Source organism: Malaclemys terrapin, chromosome 2, assembly GCF_027887155.1.
Source record: "Malaclemys terrapin pileata isolate rMalTer1 chromosome 2, rMalTer1.hap1, whole genome shotgun sequence".
Classification (NCBI taxonomy): Eukaryota; Metazoa; Chordata; order Testudines; family Emydidae; genus Malaclemys; species Malaclemys terrapin.
In genome coordinates, this window is record NC_071506.1 from 152014990 (window position 1) to 152036604 (window position 21615).

The 21615-nt window shown below is 40.5% G+C and overlaps 1 protein-coding gene across 2 annotated transcripts in view; it reads left to right on the top strand.

Annotated features, from left to right (window-relative positions):
* Positions 1–21615, top strand: part of MYO10 (myosin X) — a 245183-nt gene that overhangs the window by 165946 nt on the left and 57622 nt on the right. For both annotated transcript variants that reach the window (XM_054017900.1, XM_054017901.1), the window contains exons 15-18: positions 648–716; positions 889–971; positions 2298–2406; positions 7044–7124. In XM_054017900.1, coding sequence (XP_053873875.1) covers positions 648–716; positions 889–971; positions 2298–2406; positions 7044–7124 — 342 coding nt within the window. The remainder of the gene's footprint in view (positions 1–647; positions 717–888; positions 972–2297; positions 2407–7043; positions 7125–21615) is intronic.

Consider the following 21615-nt stretch of genomic DNA (forward strand, 5'->3'; position numbering starts at 1 on the left):
TAGTGAAATAGGCCAGATTCTAATCTCAGCTACACCAATGTAAATCTGGAGTAACTCTATTCACTTCTCCAGAGTTATTCCAGATTTACATTGATATAACAAACTGGAATTTGGCCTGATGTCCATATTCAGATGATCATTACCTTGATTGTACAAGAGTCCCTTTAATATAGAGACAAGGTGGGTGAGATAATATCTTTTATTGGACCTTCTGTTGGCGAGAGAGACAAGCTTTCGAGCTACACAGAGCTCCTCTTCAGGTCTTGGAAAGGTGTACCTACAACATCCCCTTTAATACAGTCATATTGCTGTTTTCACAATTATCTAACCTGACAACAGCCAGTTCAGGCAAGCCCTTCTTGTCCACTGTGTCTTGTCCACTTGTGATCACTTTGCCAGATGGCTTAGGGTTAGTCTAATGCCTTTTAATGTAGTATAAATCTCCTGTTACTGTGTTTGAAGCAGCTCCAGACTAACAAATCCTATTACCAATATAGAAATGGTTGTTTGCTTTTGGAGCACTGATCTTTTAGGGTGTTCACTGGAAGACAGTGGTTTGGACAAATTCAGGTTGAAGACAACTTGGCCGTTTATCTAGATTCCAATTGTTTTCTCCACTAAAATGTTTTTATTCTTCCTTAAATTAGAACAATTCCTTTTATGTGAAACCAAGAGTAGCTGTTCACAACTTTGGAGTGAAACACTACGCTGGGGAGGTAATTTTCTTTTCTTCATTTGGTAAAATGCTTCCAAATAGTGTTTCAGAATCACAGCCATTCAAAAATTAACTGAAGCATTCTGTTCCCTCAGTGCACTTTATGGTACTGCCTTTGTGAGAGGTACTTAACGACTGCGCTTTTTATATGAGCCTGTTCTGCTTTTTACTAGGTCCAGTATGACGTCAGGGGAATCTTAGAGAAAAACAGAGATACTTTCAGAGATGATCTCCTAAACTTGTTACGTGAAAGCAGGTATGTTAGTGCATTTGCATCTTGGTATGATTCTGGGAGGTGCCACATGCTCGGATTTCAGTGGGAGTTGAGAGCAGTACCTGCAACGTAGGATTGGACCTTTACTGAGGAGAAGTGAGCAACAAACAAGTGGCTGAGGAGATTGGCACTTCTCTTGTGTACAGTTCTAAATATAATACTACTTCTCTCTCACATTGGGCCAGATTCTGATACCCTCACCCAGGTGGCAGAGTACCTTATTCCTAGTGATTGCAGTGCGTCTGTTAGAGGAGTAAGGTACTACTCAGTGTGAGTAAATGTATTAGAATCTGGCCCATGATACTTCATATTTTCAAGGTGCTTTACCAAATGTATGTGTGATTTTTTTTTTTAAGTGCCTCTCAAGGCTTGATTCTGCATTCTTTGCACTTCCCTGACCCTTACTTTACTTGGAGTTTGGGTGCACAAGGAATTGACAATCAGGCCTGTAAGATCTCTGGGGCAGCGACCATCTTTTTGTTCATTGTACAGTGCCTAGCTCTGTGGGGTCCTGGTCCGTGATGAGGGCTCCTAGGAGCTACAGTAGCACAAATAATAATAACAGTAATGTAGTAAATGACTTATAGGGAGATTTTCAGGGATTTAAGTGCATACATCCTGTTGAAAGTCAGTGGGACTTGTGCTGCTCCTAAACCCCTTAGGTGTTTTTAAAAAATTTCCTTTTAATAAATCCCTAATTGTATGTACTGTTTTCATGTTATGCCTGAGGCCACATTTCTCTCAGTTGAAATATGCAGATAAATGCAATAGGGGAGTTAAAGCTATAGGGCCTGATTCTCTTCTCACTTACCCTCATATCAATCAGGAACAATTCCATTCAAGTCAGCGATTATGTTGCTGTCAAAGTGGTGTGAGGGGCCTCCTGTAGTCCTCTGTAATGTACATACAACACCCACAGCTAAGTGCTGAAGCTTAAGTTCCCACACACAGTTATTTGCACCCTTGTGAAAAGCAAACAGGAAATGTTATTTCTTGGTCTTCACTCCAGCATAGCATCCATTAAGGTCAATTGGTTGAGTAACAATCAAGTAAAAAGTGATCAAATCTGGCCATTCATTTCCAAGAGGAGGTGTTGAGAATGTAGTGTATGGCATTTAGACTATTTTTTCTTGGTCTCATTGCACAAATGATACATCTGAAAGGTCTGCGGTTAATTGTTGTTGAGGATAAGAGGAGAGTCAATAGGAGTTATTTTTTTTTAAGGAACAACGCTTGCTCTGGGTTGTACAATGGTAAATTTTGTGGTGTCTTGGAATATTTTGTAAAGATTTTTCCTTCCTGTTTCAGACTTGATTTTATCTATGATCTGTTTGAACACGTTTCAAGTCGGAACAACCAAGACACACTTAAATGTGGAAGCAAACACCGGAAACCCACTGTCAGCTTACAGTTCAAGGTTGGTTAATATGTCCTCTCCTCTAGTGTCAGCAACTGACAAATGATAATCAGTAGTCAACAAAGACTCAGAATGGCTGGGCTGGGGGTATATGTCCCCTGGAGATTTTAAAATGCTGAAAATCTTCAGTACCAAAATGTTGCTCCTCCCATATGAAACTTCAGTCACTAATCATGTAATCAGCAATGTTAGCCTCAGGAAGAAGCTGACCTGCACAGCACCTTCATCTTCAAAGAACTGTTGCTTCTCAATCATTGTTGTCCTTGTTTTAACCACATTGGCCTCTCCATGGGCTAGACCCGGCATACTTCATAGGTTTTTGTCTTGCTCTTACTCCCCATCTTGCTCAGTTTCGACTTCTATCATTGGTTCCTTCACAGTGTCACTACTCTTAGGCCTGGTCTACACTAGGAAATTAGGTTGGTATAATTACATTGCTCAGGGGTATGAAAAATCCACCATCCTGAGCGACGCAGTTAGTCTGATGTAACCCCGAGTGTAGACGGTGCTAGGTCAGCAGGATAATTCTCCCATCAACCTAACTGCCACCTCTTAGGGAGGTGGGTTGCCTGTGGTGATAGGAGAACCCTCCCTTCAATGTAAGTAGTGTCTTCGCTGAAGTGCTGTAGCACTTTAAGTGTAGACAGGCCCTAAGTGCCTCTCCGTCTGTCACTTTTATTTTAAATTGGCTGTGCTAATGTATAATCCTGTAAAACCGGGGGAGTCTGTGCCTGAACAGAGTGGGTGCAAAAGGCTTCCAGTACGAATGGATAGCATTTTTCACAGGTGTAAAGGACTAGCAAAGGGCTAAGGCAGTGGAGACTCAGACTATGTCTACATTATGCATCTTACAGTAACACAGCTGTACTGCTATAGCTGTGCTGCTGTAAGGTCTCCTGTGTAGCCACACCCCTGACGGCATAACTAAACCAGCCCAACGAGTGGCGTTAGCTGTGTCGGCAGGAGAGCCTCTCCTCCTGACACAGTGCTGTCCACACCCGCTCTTTTGTTGGTGAAACTTATGTTGGTCAGACGGGTGGTTTTTTCCACACCCCTGACTGACAAAAGTGCTAGTGCAGACAAAGCCTAAGGCTCCCTGTGATTGCTTCTGTCCTCTGCGGACTTAGCAGCAGGCCTTCAGTGGGCGTAAATCACCATAGCTCCATTGAAATCAGTGGAGCTGTTTTGACTTAAACCAACCAGAGATCTGGTCCATAGTGGCTCCAGCGTTGTGACTTAGGAGGTGCTTACAGCCGTACATATGAAATGATCCCTAAATCAGCTGTGAAATTGGCCTGAGACACTGAAACGAGGTCTGCACACTAGGAAAAATAAGCACCAAATACCTAATAAAAATGCTTTCAATCCGTGTGTTGAATAGGGATGCAGGGCAACATTTTAATTATCTGCCTTCTTGGACAAGGAGAAGCAGGTGAATGATTGTCAGACACATGGGATGGGTTTAAATGGCAGGCTGTAACATTATTAATTATATCTTGGGGAGGGGCACAACATTACCAGCCCCCAGCTGTCATGTACCAGCCATTTAATTGGTTCTGCAGTGCACGTTACAGGGCTCCCTGGTCTCAATTCAGTTGCAAAACCTCTCCTCCCTTCCTCCCCTTAAGGGGATGGAGTGACAGAAGCCACAATGCTGGGTGGGGAAAAACTCAGTCCACAAAAACTTCAAGCTCCTTCCCCCTTATAAGCACACAGACCACTTGCACAATCCTGGCTCTCATTTACCTCTGGGAGCTGGCAGTTTAGTCTTTACTTGCACTGGACATCAGCTGCCAGTTGTGAAGAGTCGGTAGTTTAACAGCAATATAGGAACCTCCAATCCTTGTTTCTAATCCAACTGTGCCTCCAGAAGGCTACAAGGAAGGTGAAAAAACTCACAGGACTACTTGCCAATATGGTGGTTTGGGACAAAATTCCTTCCTGGCCTCTTAAAGCAGACCATCGGTAAGATCCACAGCATCATTAGTGGCAAAGCTGCTAATCTTCCATGGGACAGCTAACCGGAGGTAAACCCTGGCTTAATTTACGTAGGCAAGGACCTGAAGGAGGGTGCACAGCAGCCAAACAGCTGGTCCCATTTCCCTTTGCCCAACCAATGGCCAAGCAGAGAACTGAAGGGGAGGGTTGGGGGAGTGGAGGGGACAGCCCCCAACCTTCCCCTCTCTGCCATACATGTGTTTTGGATTCTCTCATTTGCTGCTGTCCAGTCAAAGTACCTCTCCTGCTACTCAGGGTTTATAACTCAGCCATTAAAAATTCCCTTGGGCTGAAACTCAGCATAAAAATTTTCATCTGAAAGTGATTATTTTAAAGAAAGATGGGTCCAAATTCTGCTCTGAGTTACATTAGTATAAATTCAGACTATCTCCTTTGCATTGGAGTAATTCCACCTTTATACTAGTACAAACGAGAGCAGAATCCAGCCCATTGCTAGTGGAATCATTAAGAAGAAAATCTTGCTCTGATGCCTTTTTGCTGTGTTGGACGGAACAGCCTAGGGAACATGTGGTGAGATGCACACTGCTATTCCTTTGAAAAGGAGCATTGCATCCCCTTGGTTGGTGCATGCTGCATACACAAGTGAGGCTGGAGAAATGGCTCTGACCCTTGAGTAGCACACAGCACCCCCTTGTGGTTGTGGTGCACCATTGGCTGCAGAAGCTCATTCTCCTCACCCTCCTTGGTAGCTCTCCAGATCACCGAGGGCTTGATTCACTGCTGCCTTTGCAGTCATTTGCACCTGGGCAAAGCAAGCGTGAGATGTTACTGCATAGGAGTAGCAGTGTTTTGCACTCACTTTGCCTGGGGTAAATGACTACAGAAGGTGTAAGGCAAGGGAAAAACAGGCCCCTTCTTTCTCTTTGTCTCCTCTCCCCCAAGGGTCCTGAACAACACACAATTTGTTCAAAAGTTTAAAATGTAAAGGAATAAAACTGGTGATGATTCATTATGACAACTTGGTTATTGATTTGTAATGACCCTGATTCAGAGTAGTCTCTAGATCCGATCTCATGAGGTGTGGTGAGCATCCTCCTATCCCACTGACTTGGGTGGCAGTGGGAGTCCAGGATGTTAGCAGCTCATGAAATCAGTCCAGAGCTGCGTATGAAAATGGAATATATCATCATCCTACCTTTGTTCAGGCTCACTTGCCTTCCCTGTTACATTTACAAAGTGATTACCATGAGTACTGTCCTCTAGTGTCAGAGATCATCAGGGTTAGCCAAGTTGTCCTGAAATATAGTGTTCACACAGGTTAAACATGGATAAAGCTTACATTTTTTTCAAGAGGTAAATATTTATTTTACTGCTAGAAGCTGGAGCCTTTTCTATGTAATATTTGCTGCTTGGTTCTTTTGCCCTCTTTGTTCTGCAGCAAACAATGGTTAACCAGACACACTGGAAATAATGGTCAAGTTTCAAATCACTTCAGCATTTGCTTTCTTTGCCCCCACTGTAATAGATTTACAAAAACATCTCAGTATTGCCTCGAATAGAATGGGGGAACATTAAATTGAAAGTTCAGTGAAGGGGGGAATTTTTCATGTAAATAATACATGTCAGAAGAGGGATGATGACTTCATTGGCGACCTTTATTTCCAGTTAGATGAGGTAATAATACATTAGATAATCTATGTTATATTGTGTATTTTATAATTCAGAATTCTGTTAGCGCTGAGGAGAAAATAGTGTGTGTGTATAATTACACAATATATATGTAATCTGTTTTTTTTTAAGTGAGTATTGTAAACTTGATGTTTTCTTGCTAAGGATATTATAGGAATTTTATTTAATGGAGAAATGTGCCTCTGATGCACTGTATGTTAAGTAAAATACATATGAATGTCTTTGTTACAGATATACTCTTAACGTGAATTTTGTTCATTGATTTTTTTTTTTTTTTTTTAAATCTAGTTTCTGAAAGAGCGTTTTTTAAACACAATTTTAATGTTACTTTTTAAAGAACTTTTGAAATACTAGAGCTAGGTTTTTCTGTGCCCTTGTTGATTTAGTATCTTTCTTATAAGTGTCTTCTCATCAAGAGAGAAACTGATTGCCATATAGGAGAAAGAATGAAACCGACTATACACAAAATGCTGTCAAATGCACAGAATAGAAAAAATGGGGGAAAATGGAAGGAGGGGAGATTATTTTTGCTAACTTCTTTCAGTAACAATGTTATCTTATGTCTGGATCGTGCATTGTGATTTGCATGGGCACAGCAATGCATACATGTAGATCACAATGCAGGACAGAATTCTTAAGTGTTACTTGTAACTACAACAGGTTCAGCATTTTGAGACAGAATGAGATTTTCAAGTTGATGGTGTATCTTTATAAAAAGAGCTTTCTTCTTGCTGATTAGTAACTCTTGTCAGTACTTTTAATCAAAAGGGAAAACAATAGAGCAGTGTGTCACCTCACATGTGACCTGTATCCCCATTAGAATGACTGACTCTATCATGGAAAAGCTTGTACTATTGTAATTTCTAGTCTACATCACTAGGTGTTGCTATAGGGACTGCCTGCAATGCTTAGTTTTGAGAGAGCTAAACTGTAGGACTTAAGAAAAAGCCATTTATAAAGTACTGTCTTCTTTTCTACCTTTGTTTTAGGACTCACTGCATTCCTTAATGGCAACATTAAGTTCCTCTAATCCTTTCTTCGTTCGATGTATCAAGCCAAATACGCAGAAGGTAAGATTTAAAACTCTATTTGTCTGAGTTGCTTTTCCAAGTACGTAGGGCCCAATGCTCCGTATCGTGTATGGTCATTTTCACCTATGCAAATCAGAATAGTAGCATTTTGGACTCACTTTCACGGGTACAATTGACTCCAAAAAAGGGTGGCAGGTTCTGGAGAAGTCTCCAGACTTCTGCAGCTCTTGTGTCTGGGTTTTTTCGTAGCTATTTCACATGCACTGACCGCAACTAGAATAATCATTACCACAGTGAAATCTGTTTTAAGTGACTACCCAAAGATCTGACAAAAATCACTTACCTCACCGTGTTGGTCTTCTAATAAAGGTGGAGCAGAATTGTACTTAATACATTTGGGGATTTTATAATAACAGTCTCTTATAGCAGGAAATTGCCAAATAAAGATGGTCACTTGTACAGGTTTCACTGTGCTATTGCTTTTCTGCTTACTACAATTTAATTTTTAAAAATACTGTTTATTTCCTTTAATGACTTGCAATCCAGTAATTTGGGGGGTTTGCTTTACTCTATTTTCTTTATCATCTGCCACTTAACCTTTCAGTTTCTGTAAAATACCAGGTGAAGTCATGTTTGTTCTTACGTTGTAGTTCTGAGACACTTGAGTACTTAAAACGGAAAAAAAATATTGCGAAGAGATTAATATTCACTATACTAAGTTGCCAGGCAAGCATGGGAATGTGGGACCCTCTAGCAAATCAAAAAGTTTGAGATCTAGGAGTCATTTAGTCTAATGATGGTACCCTGATCCTAAAATGTCAAAGTAGTCCTTTTTATTTGCCCATCATGGTGTGATGTCTAATGTTGAAATTGCACCAAGCAAAGACATTAACAAATGTTAAGCTTTCGCAGTATAGTCTGCAAACAGTAGCTAGAAATACACTATTTTGTGACACAAGTCCGGTGTCTGATTTATCAGGACCGTAAAACATCAAGGAAGTTGGCTAGATTCCACTAAAGATTTTATGGCTGTCTATCCCCAGAGCATTAAAATGTGTTAGCTGCTAGCTGTCCTTCAAGTTTTATTTATAAGGGGAAAACTTTAACCTAGGCTGTGGGGTTTCAAATGATGTGTCTGTGATGCCACCCTTGCAATATCTGGGCATTGTGAGGAAATGGCCTGATGCTGGCTTTGAGTGCATCTCGAAAGCAATTGTTCTCAGCCTTGGGGCTTCTAGGGTGCTAAGGCCAAAATCTGCTCATAAAAATCCCTCAGCTTGGTACGTAACCAGTGGCTAGGACCAGTGATGGCCTACTTAGTCAAGTCACAGCACTGCTCAGGGAGGGATTCATGCACCTGAGAAGACTATTCTCCCTCTTGCTGCAAGGACCCACAGAGCCCTGATCAAGCCCCCCTTCTTCTGCCATTTGGGAATAATAGGGGCCCTTTTGTATCTTCTTGCAACCAGGAGCCCTGAGCAAGCCCCACCCAACAGCAGCAAAAGTGCAAGTACCACAGATGGATGATGCAAGGATCAGTCTCATTGCATTATGTTGCTTGCATCACTTGTGCATGATCCTTGCATTTTGCCAGCATGGCTCTTTCAACTCTTAATGCTGTTGCCACCAGGGAAGAGAGCACAAACATTCTTGCCTCCAGCTCCCGCTGGGGAGCCAGAGAGTTCTCAGCAGCCTCCTTTCTTGCCTCTTGCTACCACTGTCTGGGAACAACAGGGCCCTGTGTAGCCTTCCCTCCTCAGAAGGTAAGAGGGGAAGAGAGTGGGAATAAGGAGAGTAGGAGCTCACTGAGTACCACCTCCAAGTCATTAGTTTTTCCTCCCATCCTGAATCTTCTTAAAGGCCCCACCCACTACTCTGAACCCCCCAGTACCTCCCATCCAGCACCCCATTACTTCCCACCCGGTCCTCTCCACCCAGCATTCTTACCCTAGCCTACCCAAGTTTAGTAAAATATGCTGCCATCCTAATCTTTGCATACATTTAATTAAAAATCCTCTCAAAATTAGCAGCTGCGAAGGAGACTGGGCCATGGCTATAAAGAATCCTGGAACCGAGGCTGCAGCAAGAGTCCATGGCTAGTTGTGGGATAACGTGTGGGAACAGATTGGGAACTCCTTTCCTAGATAGTCCCTTTCAATGTGTTAATAAACTGTCAGCAAAATCTTGTTCACAAAGAGTTTATTCCCTAGTTTTCTTCTTGCCTTGCTGTGACTGTAAATTTAAGTTAAATAAATGTCAGATGACTTTGCCAAACAATAAGCCCTATTTGAAGAACTAGATTGATGGCTTAATTACTAAGAAAGGAGTCAAAAATGTTCTAACCAGCAGCGCCAATTCATACAAGATTTTATGGAAAAGAGGAAGGGCAGGCAAGCAAAAATTTCTGACAATGGCAATTTCCATTCAGTTTAAGGTTCAAAAATCAATGTCGGAAAATTTCTGTTTTTAAATTTAACCCATTGTACACTGGCTTTTCCTCCTGCGTCTCAATAAAACCACTTCTATTTATTCATCTTTTTATTTCTGTACTATTATTTTTGTGAATGAGAGTAAAATTGTATAGGTTGAATTTAAGGTACTTTTTTTAGAAAAGGAAGGTGATTAATGTGTCACTAGAAAGCAGGGCTTTTATTATTTGTAGTTCCTGAGATTGCAAACCTCAAAATGATATGAGGAGTTGTTCTGGTCTTATTTTCCCTCAGACCTACTTTGGATTTAGTGGGGCAAACATCAATGGAGTTTAGCAACATTGGGCCTGTGACTTTTATTGGTTGTACATCAGTGTAACTGCAGTGAAGTCACTGGAGTTGGTCCTCATTTAAACTGTTGTAAGATCAGTATCAGGCCCACTTAACCAGATTTAACCCTGGTGTAACTCAGTTGAATTTTTTTTTAAATAGGAACTTTCCAAAGACAACCACTCCCTGAACACTGCTTGTAACCTATTGTTTGACTTCTTCAGGTTCGGGTCTTTTGTAATTGGTACTGTCAGGTGATTTTCCTTTGCCAAAAAAAAAAAAAAAAAGTATTGCATGATTTATATTGGCTGAGAAAGGTGTGTCAGTTTGTGTAACTCCAAGACAGCTTGGCTAAAAGAAAGTTTAGCCTTGTGCTTGCATTACTAGGGAATTGATGACATGTATGTGAGTCAGACTGCAGGCTCTGATAGGTAGACTTGACTGCATGAGCTATTTAGATTAGCTGCTAACACAGAGAAACAAGGGTTGGAAGAACAAGAACTTAGTGACTGTCCAAGTCCTTGTCGTGTATTGTTTCTGCTCCTACTTTTTACTCTAGGTAAGCAAATAAAGAGGTAACAGGGGTCTGGAATGCTAGAATTTCACCCTTTAAATGATGGCACTTAGCATATGTGGCATTTGTAAAGTAATGAATGATATAAAAGGAGGCATAGCTACTTTTGCTGCCTTTTGAAACAATACTGCATTATGGAAAGAGGCACAGGAGAGAATCAGAGAGGCGATGATAAAAAAGGAAAGAAACCTTCCTAAACCGCTTGTTGCCCTTTTAATTTAGTACACACAAGTTGCATCCATTAGTAAGAAAGTCTGTAATATTTCCAGATGGCAATAGATATAGGAGCTTCAGTATAGGAAACACATATTTGGACTCCTTAGTAAAGGAGATAAGACAGATGGAAGATAAAAATTCAAAATCTGAAAAGCAGAAAATTACAATGGCAATACTCCACATTCTGTGCTATACATCAAAGGTTGTTAATAGTGGACAAGAGATTTGATAATCTGTAACAATTACTGAAGTTGTAATTGGTTAAGAAGTTGATTTTTATCAAATGTTACAGAAGCAGGCAAGAACAATACACCAAATGCAGCAAACCACTCATCATTTACGTAGCAGAGCAGAATCTGCCCTCATTAGAGCTACTCCCTAAAGGGAGCACACAGAGTGCATAGCCTTTTGTCCTAAGGCATTTCAGCAAACAAGCCGTAGTTGGAAGAATAAGAGTCCTGTTCATCTTTCTTGGGAGACCCCTAAACAATCAGTGCATCTGTTTTCACATTTTTCAGTCTGAGTTCTGCTCTAGGCAGAGCATGGAAACTGCTCTATGCTGTGTGATTAAGTAATACTTTCTGCTAATGAAGGGTCCTTCTCCCTCATTCTTGACCTCAATGCAACTTTGAGCACTGTGCATCCTTCCATCCTGCTGAACTTTATCCACGATGACTCAGGTGTCTCTCAGTTCCTTCTGTCATAATTCCACTTCTAACTTATCAAACTGCTCATGCAGTGTATCTGATGGTGATTTCTCCTCTGTACCAAGACCCTTGCTCTAAAGAGTCCCAAAGTTTCATTCTTCCTCTCTTTTCCATGTTGCTCTCTTTCATCTTTGTACCTTGAAGCTCATCAACCACCATCTCAATTGATAATGTTCACAGTTGTACATATTTTCCAATGCGATGCCATTAGCATGACTTCTTCCTGTTAATTCTCTCTGTCTGTCTTCAGACTGATCCATGGAAATTTAGGTTATTGACTTTCTGTGCTGAATGTCTCAAAGACTGAAGTTTGTCTCTTGGGCAGGAGGAGCACCCTCAAACTCAGGTCCATCTTCTCAGTGTCCTTTCCTAATTCAGACTTTCTACTTGTCTTTACTGTTTGTAACACTGGCATAATTCTTAACCCAAAGCTTTCCTGCTCCTTCCCAGTCCCCTATGTCTGCAAATCTGTCTAGCCTGACCTCTGAAACATTGCCCACATATGTCATTGTCTCAGCTTCCCCTCTGCTGGAGTCCTCATCCATTCCTTCATCTCTTCTTACCTTGACTATTGTAACTGTCTTCTCTATGGCTTCACCAAGTCACAGCTCTTCAGACTGCTGCATGTGCAAAATGGTGCTGCCTGTCTTCTCACATGTAGAAAGAAGCATGGTCACATCACCTTCATCCTCAAAAAAACCCATTAATTACCTCAGGATCTTGTTCTAAATCACCCAGCTTGGGTGAAATCCCCATGGGCACAATGAACTAGATTACAAGCTGTGGCATATTAATTTTTAAACTGGGTTTCAAACTGACCTCTAATACTGCACCCTAATTACCTGTTTGCTTTAGTAGCCAGGTTTGATTAGGCTTCTGAACAGCTACAACTGCTGCCACAAATAATTGGGCCTACTACTGTGTGCATTTATTTGGGTGCAATATTACACCTGCAATACCTGAGGATGTTTGGGAAAATGCACATTTAAATGTCCAAATAGAAGTGCAGCTCAAAAATCCAGGCCCAATGGGCAACAAAAGAAGATTTATCTGTCTCTGTGTGAATCTAAAGGAATAGGGTTCTGTGGTAGACTTGGAGCAGCCATGTAATAAACTAAGAATACTGATATGTAATAATTCTGTGACTACAGTATGTGACCTAGTCAGTGAAGAGAGGTTACTGTATAGTTATATTGCATTATTAGACCACCCTGAGTGAATTTATTGATCTAGCTTAATAGGGGAACTGTTGGAGAAACAAGCAGGAAGGCAACACAATGACTCCCAGATTAAAAAAAAAAAAAAAACCTCCAACATGCACTTGAAAGTCAGTGGGGAAAACTATTAGCTTAGAAGATCCTACATCCTGTGTCCAGCAAAGTTGCAAACCTTGGTTTGTCAGTGCTGGGAGTTAACAGATCAGAGACTATAAACAGTTAAAAAGTGATGGGTTCTCAGAGCAGGGGGATGATTCAAAAGACTGAGCATCTTTTAAAGACACTCTCCCTAAAGGACACAGGAGTGAACTGGTTTGTGAATTAAAGGGGATAGATTATGCCACCCATCGCTTTAAAAGGTCTCAGGATGGAGGTGTTATAGGAAGCTTAGGCCTACCAGGATCCCCATGTAGAAGATGGACAGACACCTGGTAAGCTAGTCATGTGTATAGTCCATTTTAATGTTTTAAAATCTTTTTCTCTCTGGTGCATTTGTTCTCAATAAATAATAATGTGCTTTAACAATGCTGTTTGGTTACTGTTTGGTCACTCCTCCTGGAGGAACGTAACACAGCACTGAATATGTTAGGCATGCTGAGGTAATCACAATTAATACCAGGGGACTATAGGCCAAGGCCATGTCTGAGAGTGGGAGAACTGTGTGATTCCACCCTGAGAGAGGTGACAGCCTAAGACCTGAGAGGGGGGCACTTGAAGAAGACCAGGAGGGGTCAGAGCCGCAGTTTGGCTGGGAACTGTGACAGGCTCATTATTCATCCTGTTGTTCTCCTTCCTGTTTAAATTAAACCAAGAATATCATGAGGATAGGAAAACAAAACCAGTTTGGCCACTGAATGGACTTATGTTCTGGTAAGGGGAACCAAACCTGAATGTAGCCTCATGGCCCACATATGTTGTAAAGCTGCTCCAAAACATACTCATCTCTTCATGAGAGTGTGTTATCTGGATGGATCTTCATTTCACCCTGTAGACCTCTGAAGGCCTCCAAGAGACCCAGATGTTGTGTTGATATTGTTGCTCATAACAGATACCGAACACCTGGACAGCTCTGTCCTTACGCTAGAAGAACCGCAGTAAGTGCTGGTCTGGGTAAAATGTCACAATAGCTGGGTAAGCTCACTTCCTTGAAGGATAAGTCAACAGTTTCCTTAAAAATACAGCCTTTGCACCCAGCCGTATATCCTTTGGCACAAACACATCAGCCACTTATTGAGCTATTTATTCTTTCTAAATCACCCACTTATTCATAAGACTTTATTGTTCTTAGGAAAGCCACCATGAGGCGTGGCATCCTGTCCAACTGATATGCTGCTGAATTCAGCTACCTTCATTTTCAGACCTTGAATTTTGCAGAATTTTATTGTTTCAAAATCAATTCTCATGAAGTGTGTCCAGCTGTACCTTCTCCTGATACACTGCTCGAGTAACGGGGCTGGGCACTGAAGAACTCCTTTGGGGAGAGGAGGCAAGGGACCCTTCTTAGTTGTGGAGCAGCAACAGTGCAGTTCTGAAGCTACTGTTGCAGTCCATATTGTGTAGGACCAGATGATGTATCCAGTGGCATGTGTGCTGCACAGGTGGTGCCCATCCCCTGCGTAGTCTCCCAACAAGCTTTGCTCCCTCCTTGTGCAGCCACAATAGTTCTGCTGCCAAGGGTTTGTCCTTCAGTCCATACCTCTGAATATAGCTGCCTTGAGATGTTGAAGTAATTCAGCCTTCTCTCCAGAACGTGCCAGAAGTCAGTCTCCCAGACAAACGTGCTCCATCCTTGCAATTGTTAAGGTTTTATTGATTTTTGTAGAGGACTGGTCGGGGTTTATTTTAGCTCGTTGTTGAGGAGTGCAAGGGTTCATTTGGGGCACATCATTTGAAGCAACTCTAATCCAAAGAGTTCAGCAGAAATGAAGTATTAAATCTAAGGGCACAAAAAAAAATAATAGTACTGTAAATTTAAACCAAGTTCCAGTCATTTCAGGCACTAAATCTTGTCTGTTTTACAGCGTATACATGCACAACCTGCCAAGTCACCAAATTACCTTGCATAGCGAAAGTCAGTCCAAAATTGGAATCATTTTCAAATACCAAAATCTGTTCTGGAATTACCATAGGGAAAAAATATATTTCAAGTGGGGCATGGAAGGAGGGACCTCATACAGCACAATATCCAGATTATACAACCACATACAAGAGCTTTGTGGGATGATAAACCGCATAACATGTGGTTTATCAATGGCAGTTTATTGTGTGGATAATTCATCTTTCTTGAACAAATGTTCATTAAGATGGGTTGCCTTATTAGTAGCAGAGAGCTTTATTGTTGTGTACTATTTGAAAATGCCCTGTAGCCATTGGAATATATTTTGATATTTGGTTATTACATCTTCTGATAATTTTATCACTGTCCTTTGTGTGTGAAATGCACTTGGGCAATCACACATGCAGATCATGTGTGTGGAATGTTTGCTTTTATAAACATCAAGCCATGTTTTTTTTTTTCTTCTTTTTTTCTTTGTGTGCTATATCAGTTATGTATGCATTTTCTTGCAGGTGTATGGATCAAAAAATTGTACTTTTGAAAAGCTATTCTCCAACCTATTCCTCCTGCCCCCAACGTAGATCTCTAGATAGAAATTCAAATCCTGTTTACCATGTCGTCATGGTAACGGCACCAAGAAGATATGCATGGCCCATGATAAATAGCTATAGTTAATGCTCCAGAAGCACAACGGGAGAGCAGAATATGTATTCTAGCAAAAACTTTTAAAGTTTCTAAGTCCCTGGCTATACTATGTCCCTGTTGCATTTTACAGTTTTTCTCTAAAGGTCTAGGAATGCATTGGCTTTGAAACATATTTACATTCTTGATATTCATAAGGTGAGATTAGCCCTCATATACTGTTGGTCAGGGAGTATCTGCAGTGATTACTGTTGAGCCAACCCTTGCTAGGCGTGACTTCCTGTTGAGTAGCAGCAGGAATGAATTAAACAAGCTCAGCCAAAGATATCACATGAATGACTTGAAATACCAGCGAGCTGAAGAAAGCCCTGGTTTGTGTGTGTCAGTGGTCAGTGTGTGCGTGCGTAGCGGCAACAACTAAAGATGCAGCCTTTCACAATGGACAAAAACTGAAGGGGGGGAAAAGCCTCAAAGGTAGGGGGGTTTGTTTCAGCTGAGGTTTTAAAAAGTTTTCATTTTGTGTGCTGGAGCCTTAGTGGACTTGTAGAGGGAGAACACGTAGGTGACTGGAGTTTGCTGTTGCAGACTATATTGGAAATGTTTCTAGCCTTGCCATTTCTTTTAAAGAGGGTAAGTGCTGACTCAGCTTATAAATAACTAATCTAATCATTTGTTAATGCCAAGGAAGCCGTATATCCACACAGACTACTTTGGCAAGGGTGTTCCCTTTATAACTGAAAGGGCTGATTGGTAAAAACAGAAAAAGAAGCAGAAAATAAATGAGCACATCATTTTAAATTGAGCTTTGTATGTTTAAAAGGGTAAAGTGGGTGGTGCTGCATTGATGCTTTGTGTTTTGTACAGAAATATCCTTTCTCTTATCAAGCCAGTTCATTAAATAGTTATAGCTAAAAGCAGATATGCACCTCATTAAGCGTCAGCAGTTTTGGAACAAATTGTTCTGGTTGTACATTAGAATATAAAGCATGTCTGTATTTTTGCTTTGATTGCATTATGGCCCACAAGAAAGCCAGAGGGTGAAATGGAAAGTATGAAAGTAGAATGAGTTGTCTGCTGCATGAGTCTGTTTTATACAAGCACCCACAAGTCTAAATGAATTTTGCAGTCGTACTGGAGAAACCCGATGGGGCACATTTGTTGAAATGATGATTCTTTCTTCACTGGAGCAGAGGCAAAGTAATTTGCATGAAAGAGAATGTGGAGTAGTAACAAAGAGGTGATATTCTAACGCCTCTACATTTGACCCTGCCTTTTTAGTGGAGTTTATTTTTAACTTTTAACAGGTGTAAAAGTGGTGCTGCTTTGTGGGCCAGATTCTACTGAGTGCTGAGCGCCCTCACTCTGGCTACAGAAGGAGATGAGGGAGCTCAGCATCTGGCAGGATCAGGCCCTTTAGATAGGAAAGCAAGAAGTAATTTCATTCAGCCTGAAGAAAAAGGAGAAAACGATAATAAATTTTTCTAAACTGATTTTAAAGTATATGGGCTTGATCTTGCACCATTGAACTCAGTAGGAGTTTTACCGTGGTCTTCAAATTCCCATTACAAATCTGGTGTGATGAACGCCTATGAAGCTGGGAAGCGGGAGACATCTAACTTGTAATCCTTGTTCTACCACTGACATTCCATATGGTCTGGGCAAGGAGCTGCGCCTGTTTTCCCCCATCTGTAAACAGTGATAGTTATACTTGCTTATCTGCCTCACTGAGGTGTCATGAAAATTTGTCAATGCTTGAACAGTGTTTTGATAATATAAAATGCTAAGTGGTGTATTGTTAGGTAGAGCATCATATATGTTTAGAACATTTCTTTTGCTAGAAATGGTTAGTAACATATGACTAGATATTTTGGGGTTTTATATATATATATATATAGTTTTTCATTTTGCATTTGCTTTGTCATAAATTTATAGTTAAGAGCCTTGCACCTGGCCACCTTGCAACAAGTAAAGCAAAATAAATAATTATAACAATGGTAATTTAGATTTTTTTTCCTGTACAGCTAGATCACACAGCATTTATCTAATAATTACAATATTGCCAAGCCTAAGTGCTTAAAAATCATGAGTCAGGCCCCCAACAACGTGTTTGGTGTAAAAATCAGGAGGATTTTTTTTTTTCAAGCAAAAAAATCTATTTTGGTTTCTGTCTGTATCTGTCTTTTCATTTTTGAGACTTTATGGAGCACTTCGGTCACATTTTAAAGTTTTTTCTCCTTAACCATGAGGCTAGAAACTTACATTTCCTTCTCCTTTTCATACTGGAAGCCGAGTTTCTCTCATAATCACAGGATTCCATAAGCAAGCTAGGACCTTAAGAAGCACACCAATTACTGTAATAAAATCACAAGGGTTGGCAACACTTCAGTTATTTTACATTCACCTAATAATGTAGTCTAACTCAAGAATATCTTTGGGAATACTACTTGGTATCTCTGGGAGTGTCTTAAAGCATGTTTTTGTTACTTTTATACTGTCTGTTTCCATTTCTCTAAAATTTCTGCAGAGTGATTTACAAGCCTAAAAAGCATGAAAATTTCCTCCAACACTATGCTACTTTAAAGATTGAATATTTGAGATACAGTGGGCCAGATTATATCAAACAGAATTTACTAGGTGTAAATCTCCAGTTTTTCTCTTTAAGTCAGTAGAGTTGTACCTATGTGACTGATCAGAATCTGACAGAATACTTTTTGCCCAAAATATGTTTGAGTTCATCTATGCTAAGGTATCTCTTTCAGCTTTATATATCAGTTCAGCAGATTTTGGAAGTACTGACTGGATAAGGAAGTAATAATGCAGAACTCTTTAGGGTCACATGGCTATGTCAGCCACCTGAATTTTGTTATCCAGTCCAATGTGTAATAAATGTTTTATTCTTGTCTTTGGTGCTGTGAAGTTACTTGTTGCATGCAAGCCAAGAGAAACTTCTCCCTATGGGAATGACTCAGGGCACCAAGAAATTCCTATATTAGTTTATTATACCCATGGATTGTCAAATACACCTTTGCCTATTATATCCCATTGTGGTTTACTTGGTTAGCCCATAGGGCAAGTTTACCCTAAATTACACCCAGCATCATATTATCTATTCCTCATTTCTATGTACTATTATCAGTGATCTCTCAGATAACACCCACAAAAACTATATATTTGTAGTGTAATCATGTGAATAAACAATGGATTGCTAATGGCATTTTTGAGAGTGCACTCTGGAGAGCAAACTATTTTACATGTAAGAAGCAAGGAGCAAATAATCACTTTTTAATACATTTGACTGTCATTTGGAAATCTCAGTGCCTACAACTTTCTGTAGTAAAATAGAGAGATAATGTACAGATTGAAAGAACTCCTTTGCTTTCAGAGAGCCACTGATAATTGCCAAATCCTGTGTGGTATCAGCTTTCTCAGATGAATGGCTGCCCCAGATTCAGTTTGAAAGGATAGAATACCAATGCAAAATGTGCCGGCCACATTATTTGTGCTTATTTCAGCTAAAAGAAATACTGCCCCGGCTCAAAACTACAGTATCATAAATTTTAAGCAGTCTTTCAAAGGAAGAAACAGTGGCTTTGTTAAAAGTGCTAAAGTAGATATGTCAAAAACTCTACATAGCTAATTCCAGACCATAATTCCCGTTAGCAAACAGAAATATGCTCTTGTAGAAAGCAGAATTTGCTTGAAACTTCTAATTCTGACTCAACTAAGGGCTAAATTTTATCACAGGGAAACCTATTAAGGGGGGTGGCACATACTTGCACCACCCAAGGAATTTCCCCCGGGAAAGAATCGTAATTCAGGAAGTGAAAATTACCTCCTTTCTTCTAGTAGGTAGTAATTTTCTGCTGGCTTATACTATCAGTAAGGTCCCAATTCAGCAACATACTTAAGCACATGCATAAGTGTCACTGACTTCAGTGGGGCTTAAGCACATGCTTCAAAATTAATCCTGCCCTCAAGCATTTTACTTGCTCAACTGTACTGGCAAGTGAGTAGAGTGGGTAAAGCCAACGCGCTACCTGTTGTGAGGAGAGAGTGGGAAGGCATGTAGCCCTGCTTACTCTTGTACTCCACATCCAAGATCCAGGTAATCTGTGTAGAGATGCAAGAGAGGTTTTTACTATCCTTCACTCCACTGATATATGGTCCAAATTGCCATCCAGCCCCAAGAGAACCCATTTCAGTATGTCAGTAATCAAAATGCACATAGATGGCTAATGATAAAATGAAGAGTCTAATATTGAATCCTGCTGTAGGTCCCATGACCTTTATCACAGAGCAAACCTACTTAGAAAGAACAAGGGGCCAAATTCTGATTTGTCACATTGCAGTAAGATTGCAAAACGTAATCTGGGCTCACAGGTTTGTCTTTTAAAACAAATTATTTAAGGGAGTACATATATATCTTCATACAACTAAGAAGGACTGAACTCAGTGTTAAGATAAGTCAAGATCAAAAGAACTATGGGTCACAAACTCTATGGGAGTCAATTGTCAGAGCTCTATTGACATGAACAGTTATGCCAATTTAAAGCCACAGAGGATTTGGCCCTACATAGGAGATTTTAAGTAATTTAGGGCCTGATCCAATGCTTATTGAAGTCAGTGGGAGTCTTTCCGTTGACTTTTGGGAGCATTGGATCAGGCTAATAATGAGGAGTTGTCTTGCTGTGTGCTTATCTCTGACCTGCGAACAGACTAGGAATCTGGACAGACAAGTAATCTATGCATTTTTGTCTAGAGAATTGTATAGTAATATTTAGCAGTTTCCATTAAAAGTTCAGCATTTACCAACAGTTATCCTGCTGCAGTATCTGAGATCACAATACTTTCCTACATTACAATAAGAAATTCTGATGGCGTCACAGATGCTGTATTGTGGTAATTATTGTGGTAGATGGTTGCCACTCTAGTTGATCATATGTGTCAAATTGTGAATACCACAATCCACTGGGCAGATGAAGTTAAGTTACTGTTGCTTTCAAAATGGTATTGAAAAGGGTTACCGGCAAAGGAGGGATGGGGGGGAAGAGTGTGTGCCATTTTGTATGGTTCCACGAGGTATAAATCATGAAAGATTTGGTGTTGTTTTTATGGGAGAGTTGGGTTTGGGAAGGGACATTTTGTTGTTTGTTTGTTTTTTGCCTGGTGTATTTTTACCTTAGAAATATTAGGTCTTATTTTTGATGGTGGTCTCACTGGAGCACAAGAGAAGTGTAATGGGAGATTTTTCAGCTGCTAAAGAGGTAGGATGTGTTGCGTCTGGAACAGAATCTTTTCTCCAAACTGTGTGTCAGGCACGTGAGTAAAGTAGGTGTTAACAAAAGCAAACAATTACGAAACTGTTTTAAACATTCTGACTGAAATCACTCCCATTTTCAATTGGTCAGGTTCACTTGAATCTCCTTATTCTAGTTGCTATCCAGTTACCTGCACAGTCTTCTAGACAAGACCTGAATTTCTAATATAAAAACAAGTAGGAAAACAAGATCAGTGTGTGAGAGTAAATTCTGAAGAGAACAGCAAAGAGAGATGCAAGAGGACCAACTGAGATTGTCTTTAAATATATGACCTCAGAATGACCAGCTACAGAAAAAGACTGTTTAGGCCTGAGAGGAAATTAGTTGGAAAGTCTTTACACATAGAGTAGCTAATATGTTGATTATATCGGATAAAGCTGGATCATCTTCCAAGAGCATGGCATGAATCTTTTGTAGTTAGCCAGGTGGCAAAATGAAATATTTCAGTGCTGATATAAAAGGTCAGTGCAGTTTTTTTATAAGCTGAGTTTCTAAGCTTGGAGCTAGAGAGACCATTTAAAATATTTAATAGCTCTTGTCAGGCTGGCCACAATTGGTTATCTTAAATATAGCTGGCAGTCACTCTCTGGGAGCCCTCATAATGACACCATTGGACTCCCTGACTATAAGTTGACTGGACACCTTGAGTATAAATTGGGCCCTCAGTTCCATGTTAAGGCAAGCAGGCAGCATTACTTGAATCTCCAGGCAAGGGAAAACTGAAGCATTCAGCCACCGTCGGAGTTCAGGGAGGCTGGTGTCATGGGACTCAGATCTGAATCACAATTAGTCTCTATGAGTGTCGGGTCAGAAAGTCTTTGCAGCCAGCACCCACGGAGTCAGGAATTTGGAATGAATAGAACCCTATGAATTTACCAGGGGATGGGAATAATCTGGCCTTTGAATGCTGCCTGACCCTGGGTTTCCTAGCAACACAAAGCTGGTCAGTGGAATATTTTGCGGTGCTCCTAATTTACACATATCAAATATTAGCTGTGATCTAAGCCTGGCTAATTTCCCTTTATGACTTTCAGACCACTA